This window comes from Balaenoptera physalus (assembly GCF_965194825.1).
Source record: "Balaenoptera physalus genome assembly, chromosome: X".
Taxonomy (NCBI): Eukaryota; Metazoa; Chordata; class Mammalia; order Artiodactyla; family Balaenopteridae; genus Balaenoptera; species Balaenoptera physalus.
The window spans coordinates 21,188,840-21,205,425 of NC_138903.1; the positions used below are offsets into that span (position 1 = coordinate 21,188,840).

General features: G+C 39.7%; 1 protein-coding gene across 9 annotated transcripts in view; it reads right to left on the reverse strand.

Annotated features, from left to right (window-relative positions):
• Positions 1–635: 635 nt before the first annotated feature.
• The window catches only part of APOO (apolipoprotein O), a 64,327-nt gene continuing 48,376 nt past the window's right edge, over positions 636–16,586 (reverse strand). For 7 of the 9 annotated variants that reach the window (XM_082447288.1, XM_082447290.1, XM_082447297.1 and 4 more), the window contains 2 exons: positions 10,638–10,703; positions 636–7,229 (listed from right to left, as the gene is read on the reverse strand). In XM_082447288.1, the coding sequence (XP_082303414.1) occupies positions 10,668–10,703 (36 nt within the window). In that variant the 3' untranslated portion in view covers positions 636–7,229; positions 10,638–10,667. Of the gene's footprint in view, positions 10,704–16,586 lie in introns of all 9 variants that reach the window. The other 2 variants (XM_082447291.1, XM_082447296.1) reach the window with 2 other exon arrangements.

A 16,586-nucleotide genomic window follows, 5' to 3' on the forward strand; every position in this document is an offset into this window, starting at 1 on the left:
AAATGCACGCATAAGCTTCAGAGGCTCTCTCCCTCCCAGCCTAGCAGGGATACATGAGTGTCTTCCTTTCTCCAGCGGAAAACCTGCAGCCACACAGGTGCAATGCTTCTGCCACAGGGAAGCCCATTATAGAGACTCAGCACCCAAGGTTTTTACTGGGGGCTGGTCGCAGAGGCAGCCCCTGCCTAGCAACTACCAAAATTCACGATCCCCAGAAGGAAATCAAGTGCTTGCCATAAATCACATCATTTGCACAAACAATCTATGTGACCTGACAGAGCAGAGTCTGGTGCCCCAGCCTTTATCAGCTTGGGGAACTTCTGAGAAGCTGAGTTTCCTAAGGGCCAACCCTGCAAGCAAGTCTTTCTAAAGATGGCAGTCTCAGGCCTGCTATGTTAACTCTCTTCTGCACAGAGGCCATCGCGTTCACTTAAGCTCTAATTTGAAATTTACTTAAGGAAACATTCAAATTTGGTGTCTAATAATATTCTGATTTTGTCATCATTTTAGTGAGATGAAGTTTATACTATCAATGAATTTTAAAAAGTATATTACAACAGTAGATATTGTATGGTACATGTTTAAGCTAAGAGATTTTTAAAGGACAGTGGCATACCTTACTATGCAAACAGATATTAATTTTATAGCTACTTTATTTATTTATTTATTTATTTATTTGGCTGTGTTGGGTCTTCGTTTCGTGCGAGGGCTTTCTCTAGTTGCGGCAAGTGGGGGCCACTCTTCATCGTGGTGCGCGGGCCTTTCACTATCGCGGCCCCTCCCGTTGCGGGGCACAGGCTCCAGATGCGCAGGCTCAGTAGTTGTGGCTCACGGGCCCAGTTGCTCCGTGGCATGTGGGATCTTCCCAGACCAGGGCTCGAACCCGTGTCCCCCGCATGAGCAGGCAGATTCTCAACCACTGCGCCACCAGGGAAGCCCAGATATTAATTTTAAATTAAACATATCTATCCATTAAAGCATGACCTGCAGGATCTCAACTGGTACTACTCTTAGCCAGACATTTAAATTCCTATTCATACTGAAAGTAATAAGACATTAAATCTTGTCTAGGACTTCCCTGGTGGTGCAGTGGTTAAGTATCGGCCTGCCAATGCAGGGGACATGGGTTCGATCCCTGGTCCGGGAAGATGCCACATGCCTTGGAGTAAGTAAGCCCGTGTGCCACAACTACTTAGCCCGCACTCTAGAGCCCGCGCACCACAACTACTGAGCCCGCATGCTGCAACTACTGAAGCCCACGCGCCTAGAGCCCATGCTCCGAAACAAGAAATGCCACCGCAATGAGAAACCCGCGTACTGCAACGAAGAGTAGCCCTTGCTCGCCGCAACTAGAGAAAGCCTGCGCGCAGCCAAAAAAAAAAAAAATCTTGTCTATATGCAATAACATTAAGGAATAAGCTAGAAGAATAAAACAAGGGTGCCTCAAAAGCCCAACCTGGGCTAACTCCTGCTGAACTTACTACGGAAGGTGTTCCAAGGGGCAACAGTGATTACACAAAGAGAGCACAAGTTAGGTCCTAACGCAGTAAAAGTAAAATCACGCATTCAATGTCATCTGTTTTACCAGGCTTGTTTCCTCTGATTACTCTTCTTTCTCTAAAAAACTTACTGTACACAAAAAACGTATAACCACTGCCTAGGTACATTACGTTCATGTTTTAGACAAATATCCTTGGGTGCTTCTTTGCACAAGACCAATATACGGAATCACTATCTATTAGATAGTTAATCTGTATGTTACAATGATGCTCCCCTGTAATTATTCTGATTGTTTTGTGTACTTGCTTTGTCTTTGCATCTGAATTGTAAACTGTATTTCTCCTCTCTGCCTATCAAAACAAAATATCTAGACCATGCGCTCAACTGATGCTTAATAAATCTAAGGAGGAAAAGTTACAGGGACTGAAGGCCTTTACAGAGTACCTAGCCCAATCTCCTCTGTTCGTAGATTTGGAAGTCAGAAACACAGGGACACACACTCTCAGGTTGGTGGCAATGAAATAATTCTAATACCTATGGGTACCCTCAAAGGCTCGACTAAAACAAAATCATAATGCAATTTTGAACTTTAAAGAGTTCACTCAACACACATTTTGCAATGTATACATCAGTACATTAGGTCAGCACTGGGAACACAAAGAAGAAAGATACTTGCCCTGGCCTCAAGGAGATTATAGTCCACTAGAGATCAGGTATGAGCTAACAAGGGTAGAACATGCATAAAGCCATAAGAAATCTAGAAAGTGATCCAGGAGTTCAGAGAGAGAAGATTTTTAATGTCTGGAAATTCAGTTCTTCAGAACTGAAGAGTGATGGTGAATTCAATAGGAGTACAAACAAGTTAAAAATGGTTTGCAAGGGTGCAAGTTTTTCCTAAACCTCACATCCTGCCTAGAAACAAGTAACAAGAACAGAAGATGTCCCAAGGGGTAACAGAAATCGCACAAAGAAATCTATTAGTAATAAGTTAAGCCTCTTTAGGTCAGTGGGACCACAAAGAGCCAGTAACACAAAGTGAGGGGTAGGAAACAGTGCCATGTTTGCTTGATAGGATAGAGGGCAGGTGCGGAAAGGAGACACATTCTCCTCTCCACCCTCACCAACAGGAGGCAAGTGGGGTGCATCAAGTGGGGAAGGCCCTGGAAGCACTACGGCCACTTCCGGCCCTGAAGAGCCTCAGCCAGGCTAATGATACACTAAGCACTTTCTGCTTTTCTTCACGGAAACAACGGACTTCCTATTCCAGAGAACATGCGCCCAAGTGCATCACAGCCTCCCTCTTGAGCAATGTTGCAATAGAAAGTTGCCTTCCCAAGGGAGGATCCAGAAAATGAATCAGAGATATGACCCACAAAATGCCATAGATACAAAGACACACCAAAACCTTCTCAAACTTTAAAAAATGGGGAGAAATGTATCGTATTGCATTCATTACAGGAAGGGCCCCATTGGACATATGGAACCAAAGTTTACAAAGTAAATATGACACTTTTAATATTAACTTCCTTGCTTTTCTTAGAACTTGTTTTTAAATGTTTTTGTTATTTCTATTTGTGTCAATTTTATATGGGTTCAGGGTTTCAAGAGTCAAACAGTTCCACTAAGTCTGTTGCAAAAAACAGGAGTCCTATTGTCTCCCTCTCCCCAGCCTTTCCTTGTGTGCTAGTGCCATCCCTTTCTTCTTGGCTTCCTGGGGTTTCAGGCGAAAGTAATGTATGTGTTCAGACACTATCATTACCCGAAAGCCATTTTCTCATAATTTAGAAGAGATATGGAAGATAAATGAGATGGCTGATACTTAAAAGCTGATATTTTCCCTGTAGTGAACGAAAGCATTTAAAATCATTCCTCCAGACTTCCCTGGTGGTGCAGTGGTTAAAGAATCCGCCTGCTAACACAGGGGACATGGGTTCGAGCCCTGGTCCGGGAAGATCCCACATGCTGCGGAGCAAGTAAGCCCGTGCGCCACAACTACTGAGCCTGCACTCTAGAGCCCGCGAATCACAACTACTGAAGCCTGCGCGCCTAGAGCCCCTGCTCCACAACAAGAGAAGCCACCATTATGAGAGGCCCGTACACTGCAATGAAGAGTAGCCCCCGCTCACCGCAACTAGAGAAAGCCTGCGCACAGCAGCAAACACCCAGCGCAGCCAAAAATAAAATAAATAAATTTATTTAAAAAAAAATCATTCCTCCAACCACACTCAAATTTGGGGTCACTAACAAAATCCCAGTATTGTGTCAAATAAGCATTTAAAGGACTCACTAATGACTTCACTTTTGAGTGTGGGGAGCAGTCTTTGCATCCTGTATTTTCCTCCATCTTTGCATTTGTTTTTTGTTCCACCTGTCCTGTACACTCCCAAAACAGGCCAGCACTGAAGTGAGTCTTCAGTGTGTACCTTCAGGGTGTACCTGAGAGGAGAGAGAGTTTACGGAGTGACTTTGCCAATGCTGAGTCTGAAGACTACGTCACAGGTGGGAGGGTGGGCAGGGAGAAGAGTCACTTCCTTCGCTTTTCTTTTGCCTTTAAGAGTCACAGCTAAAGTTGAACAACTAAGTTCTAGAGCTGATTAAGATGATAAAAGCCCTTAAATATGAAATACAGGTGACTCAGCACTGAACAAAATGTGAACAAAATGTGAAATAGTGAACACTTGTTTATGAAAACAAACTTTTCTCCCACTGAGAAATGTGCTTGGCTATCATTTCATAAACTTAAATAAGCCTGAACTTCGGTTATATCTGGAGTTTGACCTAATTGTACCTTTAGAACTATGTGCTGGCTAATTATTGACTTGAAATCTGAACCTCTCAGAAGGGAAACAAAACATCAGACAGGAGGTGGACAGGGTGAAAACCAAAACCTCAGGCAAGTTTCTTTCAACCAGTGGTGAACAAAACCATTATTGCAAATATTTACTTTTAATTAAAATTAAGCCTCGGATGAGGGTGTAGTCCCACAAATATATTGCTGGTCCCTCTGACAGTGGTTTTTGCATTAACTTGGGTGGGTGCAATGAATTAAAAAGTGAAAACTTACACTCACGGTAAATTCCTCAGCTCCTATAAATAATCATGAATAGTGCTGGTCACAGACGAAAATGATCCTCTAAATACCCAGCCTTTTCCAAAAGATTGTGCCAAGTGTGTTCATCAAGATAGGAGAATGAGGAAAACATAATCTGTCTCTTTTTTTTGCTGAGCTCAAGCATTCTGAATTTTATCTTTAAACTAATGAAAATCATCATTACTCATTACTTGGCCTAATTTTAACTGTCACAGATTTGCTATTTAACCACAAGCTAGTTGCATTTTTCTATCTCTATATGTGAACACAGGCATTTTACATATATTCTGAATTTTCTTTGAGCCATTTAGATATAATGTCATTGATCCATTAGGGAAGTGCCTTGCATCACACAGGCCTCTACTGGGCTGGGATCCAGCACTGCACTTAGCACAAAAGTTGCTGACCCAGCGGCCCAGGCACCTGCTACTCCACTGCCTGGGTGGGTGGTCCCTCAGCGGGGCTGGATTCTTCTATCTACTACTATTATTGTGACTCTGTCCCAAGGCGTGACATAGGTGATAAGATTGATGAAGGCATTCTTTAGCGCCACTAGTCCCTTTCTTCCCCACTGAAACAATTGCTTTTAAATCTTGATTTTTGACAAAGCAATCTTTCTCAGGACACATTATTACAGAACAAAACATGCCACATCTGTCTCTTCAGAGAAGCTTAAATCACTCCATATGGTAAAGAACGTTCTCTCCAAAGCCCTAAAGTTATTCAAATAGATCCATACTGATTAAGTTAGAGATAAACTGGATTGAGAGTCAGTCTTATAATAAAAAATGGTCATAAGAAACAGAATAAAGAGTGTAAATGTAAGTAGAGAGTATTACCTCAGGACAGAGAAAAACAGAGTACAAATGCACTGAGGTCAGGAAATAAGCCAAAAAGGAAAGATATAAAATAGCACTTAGAAAAGTATAAACAGCTAGGGAAATGCAAGATACTATAATATGCAAAATTTATATTCCCTGCAGTTCAAAGTTCATGGAAGGCACGCAAAAAGTATTAAATAAAAAAAAGGCAGCACTGGATACAAACAGCCATGAAAGGAAAATATCATAGTATAAAAGCAACTGAGTTGCCCTGGGTGGGAGGTGATTCTCTTGTTATCCTAAATATGGGCCAGATACTACCGGGTGCCAGCTCTGTGAGACCCACCCTCCTTGGAGGAGTTAAGAGATTTTAAGGCAATGTTTCAACACGACTAAAGTGTTAAAAATGGAAGTAATACCTTCCAATTAGGAGACTCTGAAACACCTTTTGATTGATGATCTCCAGAGCACGCTGTGGTGGGGGCCATTCCTTCATCTTCTCTAGATCAACAGTGAGGAAACCTGTGGATTCTCTACTTTCTGGAGGCGACAGAGGAAGCCAAGCCAATGGGAAAAGCCTGAAACAATAATAGTATATTTATAGTGAGATATTATAATTTAGGCACAGCTTTAATGTATTTGGTTGACTGGTACAGTAACACGAAAGTATTTCAGTATAGCAGGAAATAAAACATTTCTGGGTCACTAGGGGGATTATTCTAGAGACAAACATGCTTCGGCTCATTAATCCAGTAACAATGCTGGCACCATTCCTGTCATCTTGGCTCTGTCAAATGTATTTAACATTAACATGTGCATGTTCCATTCGTGTATTGCTATCTTACCAACTGCTATCAGTTCTGGAAGGTCAACAATTTAGGAATTAAATTGACACTATAAGAATACAAAGATGACTTATAATTTCTAAGCTTGATTGAAATTTGGAAATTCTCAACCCTCTTTCATATAGTTTCCCCACCCATCCTTCCTGGCTGGCTGACAAGTCAAAAGAAACTCCTGCTGTTCCCACCAGCACTGGGAAGACGGAGTTCAATGAGCTGTGCATTTAGAGGCCACAAAGGCAAATACAAGGCCTACACACAGAGAACCAACACACACAACCACATACCATTCCTCCACTGGCAGAGGACAGAGACTACGTCATTAAGCATCTCCCGCTGGCAGTCAAGAACTGGAAGATCTGTACAAGCTGGGAGGCAATGGCACACAATAAGGGGTCACGGTCATTGTTTTCTTTTGTATGTCTTCTCATCACGGTCAGGCAAACTATTACTTACAAGTTTTGTTCCTTGTGCTGGCAATAGAAGCATCGTCTCTCAGCTCCAGAGCCACTTTTCCCAACTTGACCTTTGGAGACTGCCTGACAGCTGATGCTAAGAAGCAGAGTGAATGGTTTTAACACACACACACACCATGCACACACGCACACACGCATACCCCCCCCACATACATGTACACTCAGAGACACACACAGGGACATCAGATACACTTAAACTGTCACTCAATAAATAATAAGAGAAAAAAAAGCAGGACAACTTTTTTTTTTAACTTAGAATTTTAATTATGTACATAAATAGCAACATGAGAACGAGGAGTTCTAAGGCTTATACATTATCTCTAGGTGAAAGAACTTCAGATTAGTCCACTTGGAGTATGGCATCACCCAAGATAACAAAGAGGCCTAGTATAGTTTCTCCTGAAGAAGAATGCCAATTTACTACATTCAATACTAACTTCTGCCATTTTTCTGTAGAAATACTGGTTTACCATATGGAGTTTCCAATGTTTACCTATAACTAAAAGAAAAAGAAAAACATAAATAAACAGTTCCTCCCAAAATAAAAACAGCTCTAAGATTTTGCATTTTGAAAATTCTTTAGGTTTAAGTAATCACATCAAATACTTATAATACCATTATATGACCATGAGGATCACAATGAGCCAGAGAAAACAGTAATTATTCCCATTTTATAAATGGGTACACTAAAAACCAGAAAGGTTTTGTGTTACATCAATACTACATGCAGATTCTCAGCTAGCTGTGTATCTGAGATAAACAGATGGATGGGTGAATAAATTAAAAATAAATGCTTAAATGGCACAGGACACACTACATCGCTCCCCTTCTGAAAACCAAACAACTACATTTCCATCCACCTGCTGGAGGAGAGCATGATTATATCATTGCTAGTCTGACGCATACCTTTCCTCACATCACCCCATCATTCTTTTCTGGAATGAAACACACATCAAATCCAAAGACACCAAAGACAAACCAATTCTTCTCCAGATTGCCTTTTTCCTAATACGTAATGAATCTACTTAGCAATTAGAGGTTTATAAATATTTTAGAGGCCAGTGACTACCCACTTGATCTTTTAATATAAAACTAAAAATTCTTAAACATCTAAACCACTAACTTACCTTTTCTATCTCTGTTTATTAATCTGTTTTGAACTTCTCTAAGAATTCAATAGATTTACTGCACTGTTAAAAAAACCCTACAAACTGCCAGTAATCTATATTAATAAGGATTCAATAGATCATGGTAGTCCATACTAGGAAATTATGAAGCAGCTAAAGGAGGAATGAGATAGACCTATAAGTACAACAGGGAAAGATGTACACAACATATTAAGTGGAAAAAAAAAGCAAGTTCATTCATTCATTCAACATAACTAAACATAACACTGTCTACAAAGTATTCTTACCAAAAAATTGAACCAAAATCTGATTTAGCCTTCAGATCCAACTATCAGTTTATGGGAAATGCAGAGAGGAGAGGAACCAAGAGATAAACAGAATGACACTAAATGGATGCACTCAGCCACAGCCAGAGCATGGGAAATTTAAAGGACAAATAAGCCCAGTTTTTCAACAAATAAATGATAAGAGAAAAATGAGGGAGAAGGAACTATTACAGTTTAAAAGGGACTTAAAACATCTGAAAATAAAGACAGTTTATATCTTTGTAAAAAAATTTAAAAACAAAAAAATAAAAGGGACTTAAGAAACTCATCAGTCAAATGCAGTGGGCAGATCTTGTTTGGATCCTGACTCAAACAAAATAACTGTTAAAAAGTTATTAATGAGACAATCAGGGAAATCTGCAAACTATCTGAATATTAGATGATATTACGGAATTAGTGTTAATTTCTTTAGGTGTGATAATAAAACTGCAATATGTGCCTGCATGGAGCTTTCAGTGTACTTGCAAAACAGTACAAGGAATATGATCTCATTCTATCAAAAACCCAAAAGCATGTATGGATGCGTGTGTGTGTGCGTGTGTGTGTATGTGTATGTTACACATAAAGAAAAAAGTCTGGAATGATGTACCAAACTATCAACAGAAATTACCTCTGGGAAAGGAATGGAGGACAAGACAAGCTTTAAAAATATTTATCTAAAAAAAATTCTTTACAACAAATATGCATCGCTTTTATAATTAAAAATTACGTCTCCAATAAAGAGCTAACAAAAATTAAAAATGAAATCAAGGCTGTGTATATAGTAAGCTGAACTCTGGCCCAGAATATTTTTGAAAGAATGAAGTGGATATGTACACAGTTTTCCTTTATTCTGTGGCTCGTTGCCCCTGTAAAGAAATATAACAATATTCAGTGTAAAGTCTCTGAAGGACACGTGTGACTTCCTGGCTGCTTACCCACCAGTCGCCTTTCTAACAGCATATCTGATGCACATCGGGTCCCACTTTCCAGAGATGCCAGTTCTAGGGTAGGGCTTATGCCGCTGCTTTTTAACAAGCTTCCCAGGTAACTTGTATAACAAAATTTGAGAAATGCTGATTTGGGGTTACTATATGAAAGGCTGTGATGTGAAAGAGGATCTGGATTTATTTTCTGTGACTGCTAAGGCAAGATCAGACCATTGTGTAGGAGTTACAAGGAGACATATTTTTGCTTAGTATAAGAAACAGCTCCCTAAAAATTAGGACTGCCCAAAGATGGCTGTCCTGTGGGATGCTTTTCCTATCAGTGGAGGTGAAAAGTGGGAACACACAGGGCTACAGAGAATTTACGCTTGAGGCTGGGGGTTGGGCCAGATGATCCTTTTCAAATTCTAAGATTATATGACTCTCTAGGTCTCTGAAAACACGGAGACAACTTGAGAAAGAAAACCTCAAACCCAGAGCTTTCATGAGTTTTAAATAGTAGCCATGACTTATGATAAATGTGACACTGATTTTTTAAACAAATTTCTATTATAAAGAAAATGCATATTCATTGCAAAAAATTTAAAAATACATAAAGTTACATAGAAGAAAAAATATAAAAATCATCCATAATCCTACCATCCGAAGATACATACTTAAATTTTTTGTTGTGCTTCCTGGTCATTATCCTCTCTAAATATGTATCACACTAGCTTTTTTTTTTTTAATTTAATAATTGTGCATATGTTCCCATGCAATTAAATATTATTGAAACACAATAACATTCCTCTTTATGGACATACCATAATTAAACCATTTTCCTGTAGCTGAATATTCAGATTGTTTCCAAATTCAATATAATCTAATTACCATGAAATCATAAGTGCTATTATATAATTTTTAATATATACACAAAATAATATTAACATAACTAGTGTTTTCTACTTAGCAAGTACTCAATGGGTAAATATTGAACATATGAATGAAAACAAATGGTGAATTGAGTATACGACCAGAAGAAATCACACTGATTGACTTTATCAGATACCATCCTAAATTTCTCTATAGACTCAAGTTACTCAAATCTTCAGAGAAAGATGACACCTATGAATTCCCTATGTCACTTACTCTATATAATCTTGAGCTTCTCTACAATAGTCATGCATTCAGCAAATGTTTATTGAATGATTATTAGATGAATACAACTGTGCTTACTATAGTGAAATGCTGTCTGAAAAAAAAAATAAGCCTAAGAAATAATTGTTTGAAATAGGTTTATAGACAAATCCCAAATGTCGAGTTCTAGCTTGTCTAAAAAACCCAGGTACTTCTCAGGAACAAACACAATTAAAAACTCATAGCACTTAAGCCCAGAAATTAAAGATGGAATGAAATATCATCCTGACCCTTATGTGTCCACACGATGTTGAAATGGCTACAATTAATCAAATTAAATTAATTAAAGACAAGTCATTTCAATTGGTGCTAATAATGCTAAAAATAACCACAGAGTTTTCTTGTTCTTTACCTGATTAAAATGGGCAGAGCATGGAGTATTCTACTTATTTCCGGGTGAATTCTTCACATTTTCCGACTTGTAAAACAGAAAGTAAGAATATTAATGCAGTTTGAAAAGAAATAGTAAAACTTCTAAAGAAATAGTAGACTATCTCAAAGCGCACATCTTCACTATGTGACTGAATATTATCTGATGCAAAGTGACCCATGTTTCGGTAAACTGAAGGAATTACTAGGGCTCCCTGAGGGCCCTGCTGTAAAAAGTGACTCAGGCACAGAGAGCAGGAAATAAAGCTCCATTAATCCTCACTACACAGATTCGGCCAACAGCTGATTTGATAAAAAATCCAATCAATAGTGAAAAGATTTCTTTACTACTTCATGCCACTGTAATTGTTAAAGAAGGTTACTGAATCACTTTGCTGTACACCTGAAACTAACACAACACTGTAAATCAACTATACTCCAATTAAAAAAAAAAAAAAGAATAATCATCATGATCTGAAACTAAAAAAAAAAAGGTTTTACACCTATGGGACGGTTTCCGGTGGGTACTCCACTCCGTATATCATCCACCATAGGGGCCAAATCACAAAACATGTTTACTCTGAAAGAGGTTATAACCAGACCGCACTCATTCCGCCTGGCCACCATCTGGGAACATATAATTAGGTCACGTCATCAATGAGAAGTAAGGTAGGAAAGGTTCTAGTGGGAAAAGTTCACGTGCTAAATGTTTAAGGCCTTACTTTCTTTCCCAGATGTTTTTAAGACTTTAATTCTGAAAACACGTTAATAAGACCTGATGTACGTCAAGGATCTGAGCTCTCATGAGATGGCAATCTGAAAAACACTAGGCTGTAGTTGGGTGGGCAATAGGGCTGTGATTCTGTGGTCTAGACTTGGTGCAGGTTCTGCCGGTGGCCTTCTCTCAGAGTTATCCACGGGTGAAGGAGGGGGAAATGTGAGAAAGCAGGACCACATGCCTAACCCTGTAATTTCAGAGCATGGTTTCTAGGCAACTTCAGGCTTACTGAAGTGGTTGAGAACCTGTCTCTAAGCATAGTGATCATACATCTTGGCTTGCCCAAGTTATACATACTGGTTTATACCTATTGTCCCAGCATAATTAATAGTGCCCCCTTTCACTCTCAAGAGTATCCTGGTTTGGATGATAAATTATATGGTCACCCTATCTACAGACCACATTCACTTGATGACGGAGTTCTGGGGAAAAAGGCCATACGTATTGCTTGGTGGATCATCATACAATATCCAGGTCTACTTGTTGCTCTGAACAGAGCTCTACAGGACTCAGCGCCTATGCCTTACGCTATTCCTTGAGAGCCACTTTCACACACACACACACACACACACACACACACACACACAGAGGCCTTCTTGCTGTTGCTCTTCCAACTTGCCAAGCTCTTTCCTGGGATAAAACCTTTGCAAAATAAATCCCTTGACCTAGACTGGTCCATCCCAATTTTGGCCTGGCTAAATGCTATTCATCCTTTAGATCAAGGCTTTCCCCTGTCCTCCGCCCTTCGATTCAGATAAGAACCTTTTATTCACATTGATAGCACCCATGCACTTCCTGATTTGTGTAATTCTTTCATTCATGTTTGAATCCTTCACAAATATATGTAAGTTTCATGAGGGCACAATACTCCTAGAACCTCCTAGCACACAGTATTCAAACATTCGTTGAATAAACAAATGAAATGAGGTAGAACCTAGAGACCTGATGAGTGTTTAAAAAAAAGTTTGGGTATTAATGAAGAAGAGATAAAAAGAGGCTTATGAAGGCAAGTGAGATAACCATGTCCAACAACTGGGTCTGTCATAAAAACCATGTGGTTCCCTACTTAGTTAAATGTATTTTAGGTCTGAATTACCTTAACATAATGCTTGCCAAATACTTCTAGTGATATTCTTATATATTCTACTACCTATATTTGCCAGCAACTCAATCTCAAAAATATAAGATAAGATATATGATCTTAGAATAAGATAAGAATATAAGATGCTAAATTCATAAGCTTTTTTTATCCTTTGGACATTAAGAAAATGAGCACATAAAAACATTCTTCTGGTTGAAGAAAACAACTCTGTTGCTAGGAAATTTTTCTTGTTTGATTACATATCACTTATAGTATAACAAAACATGACAGTCAAATATCTCACTAGTGAAGTACTGAACCTATCCACCCTATTACAAATCAGATCTCTCTTGGCAGAAACCATCATCATCTCAGCAAAAACAACATTATGACTTCAAAAGACAGTTTGTGACTTAGCACAAGCCAGAAATTAAATTTTTTTGCATTTTCGGACAGTTTTATTTAAAATATTTTACAATGCAACCATTCTCCTTATAATCTAATTTCAATACATATTGGGTTTCATCGTTTTTTAAAAGTGATTGATACATTTTATTTAACCCAACACATCTAAAATACTATTATTTCAACATGTAATCAATATAACATCAATCAACATTAAAATTATGAGATAGTTTACAATCTTTTTTATCTGTACCATGTCTTCTAAATTTGGTGTGAATTTGCGCTTACAGCATACCTCAGTTCAGATTAGCTACACTTCATGTAGTCAACATCTGGTGCCTGCCATATTGGATTGCAAAGGGCTAGAGGAATAAGCTAAACAGCACTGCACTGTGATGGTTAATTTTATGTGTCAACTTGGCTAAGCTACAGTAGAAATTTTATTTTCTTACCATGTCCATGAACATGAATAATAATTTCTATTAGCAAAATTGAAACATTTGTTTTAATCAAAATATTTATTTCTAATTAGTATGCACTGCCATATGAAGGGGGATTTCCAGCCAAACTTTTGAGGTACAGCAATCCACTTGAAATGTCTGATCCCCTCACCAGTTGAATTATTTTGATCAATTACTTAACTCCTCCAAAATGCAGTTTCCTCGTTTATAACATGGAGATAGTAATAGAACCTGCCTCACAGACTCTTCCTGAGCATACAGTTAGCACCCAGGGCCAAGCTCACAGCAAGTGCTCAATAAAAATGACCTATCCCAAAAGAAACGAAATTGAGTTATATGTAGTGACGTGGATGGACCTAGAGACTGTCATACAGAGTGAAGTAAGTCAGAAAGAGAAAAAATAAATACCGTATGCTAACACATATATATGAATCTAAAAAAAAAAATGGTTCTAATGAACCTAGGGGCAGGACAGGAATAAAGATGCAGACATAGAGAATGGACTTGAGGACACGGGGAGGGGGAAGGGTAAGCTGGGACGAAGTGAGAGGGTGGCATGGACTTATATATACTACCAAATGTAACATAGATAGCTAGTGGGAAGCAGCTGCATAGCACAGGGAGATCAGCTCGGTGCTTTGTGACCACCTAGAGGAGTGGGATAGGGAGGGTGGGAGGGAGACGCAAAAGGGAGGAGATATGGGGATATATGTATATGTATAGTTGATTCACTTTGTTATAAAGCAGAAACTAACACACCATTGTAAAGCAATTATACTCCAATAAAGATGCTAAAAAAAAATTACCTATCTTATGTGGTAGGTCACTTAAGTTTTTTGATGAGGAAATAAAAGCTAAACATAAATGACCTGTTAAAGACCCCAGTGAAATTCCAGTTCACTGGATGTGGTAGGCAGAATAACGGCCCCCTCAAAGATGTTTGCACCTTAATCCTGGAACCTGTGACTGTGCTACCGTACATGGCAAAGGAGAATTACGGTGGCACTGGAGTTAAGGTTGCTAACCAGCTGACCTTACAATAGGGAGATTATCTTGGATTATCTGGGTGGGCCCAATCGAATCACATGGGTTCCTATAGTCTAAGAGGACGGAAGACAGGGTCAAAGAAATGGGACATGAAAAGGACTCATCTGCAGCAGCTGGCTTTGAAGACGAAGGAAGAGGGCTGGGAGTCAAGGAATGCTGCAGCCTCTAGAAGCTGGGAACTACCCTCAGCTGACAGCTAGCAAAGCAGACCTTGGTCCTATAACTGCCAAGAAACTAAATTCTGTCAACAACCTCAATGAGCAGGAAGCGGATTCTCCCCTGGTACCTCCAGAAAGGAACGCAGCCCTGCTGACACCTTGATTTAGCACCGGACTCCTGACCTACAGAGTCTAAGATAATAAATTTGTATTACTTTCAGCCAGTAAATTTGTGGTCATTTGTTATGGCTGCAATAGGAAACTAAAACAGATAGGAGGACTTTTGACTAAGGAGTATAATAAGCCCTAGGGCTCCATTTTCCATCAGGAAATGCTACCTTCTCCTATGCAGATGTCACATGACATCTATCATGGCTACCATTTCTAAAGTCTGTCCATTTTCTCAGCTTCTCACATGGATAAACTCAATCCTTGAAACAGCCCCATGAGGTACCACCCCCATTTCCCAAGAGCACCAGAGCAATTTCCCAAGGTTTCAAGGCTTGTAAGAGGTGGGGGTGGGGTGGGAGTGGGGGAAGAGCCCGGTGCACCCACTCTGGAGTCCACTCTCTTGGCTACCAGGCCATGCTGCATCCTGCCTTGTCTACCTTTCCTCATACCAAAAGTGTATGCCTTTCGAAAAAGGAGACATTTTTTTTCAAGATTTCTTACTTTTTATTTTGCTAAGTAATGATGTTTTTTTTTTTTTTAATTTATTTATTTATTTATTTTTGGCTGTGTTGGGTCTTCGTTTCTGTGCGAGGGCTTTCTCCAGTTGCGGCAATCGGGGGCCACTCTTCATCGCGGTGCGCGGGCCTCTCACTGTCGCGGCCTCTCCTGTTGCGGAGCACAGGCTCCAGACGCGCAGGCTCAGTAATTGTGGCTCACGGGCCTAGTTGCTCCGCGGCATGTGGGATCTTCCCAGACCAGGGCTCGAACCCATGTCCCCTGCATCGGCAGGCAGATTCTCAACCACTGCGCCACTAGGGAAGCCCAGTAATGATGTTTTTAAAAAAAGAAAGGGACTTCCCTGGTGGCGCAGTGGTTAGGAATCTGCCTGCCAATGCAGGGGACACGGGTTCAATCCCTGGTCCAGGAAGATCTCACATGCCGTGGAGCAACTAAGCCCGTGCGCTACAACTACTGAGCCTGCGCTCCAGAGCCCACGAGCCACAAATACTGAGCCTGTGTGCCACAACTACTGAAGCCCAGGCGCCTAGAGCCCGTGCTCTGCAATAAGAGAAGCCACCGCAATGAGAAGCCCATGCACCGCAACGAAGAGTAGCCCCTGCTCGCCACAACTAGAGAAAGCCCATGCACAGCAATGAAGACCCAACGCAGCCAAGAAAAAAAAAAAAGAAAAATCATTGCCTAGTACCTTTATTTCTTAGAATTTTAAACAGCAAAAACTAGAAAGGGCACAAATTCAGAACAAATTTAGCTTTATGGAAAACCCACCACACTGTCCTTTTTATTTTATTGTGGTAAGAACACTTAACATGAGATCTGCCCTCCTGACAAATTTTTAAGTGTACAATACAGTAATGTTAACTACAGGCACTATATTGTACAGCAGGTCTCTAGAATGTATTCATCTTGCATAACTGAAACTTTATACCCATTGATTAGCAACTCCCCATTTTCCCCTCCCCCCAGCCCCTGGCAACCACCACTCTACTCTCTGCTTCTATAAATTTGACTATTTTAGATACTTCATTTAAGTGGAATCATACAGTATTTCTCCTTCTGTGACTGCCTTATTTCAAAGATGATCATTTTAAAATCACATAACTTACAGCAAAACTTGAGTGTGTTTAGAAAGCTAAGGAATTTCGAATGGAGAAAAAGAAAGCAGGACACATTTACTCAGGATGATGGCTGCTGCTTCCCTTTCATTTTCCTGCTGAGCCAGCAAAGGCTTGAATACAACTATTAAAAGCTCAGCTTTAGAAGTTCTGCTCAGTTTTCATGTTAGTAACAGGTTTATATTTCTTTTATAGTT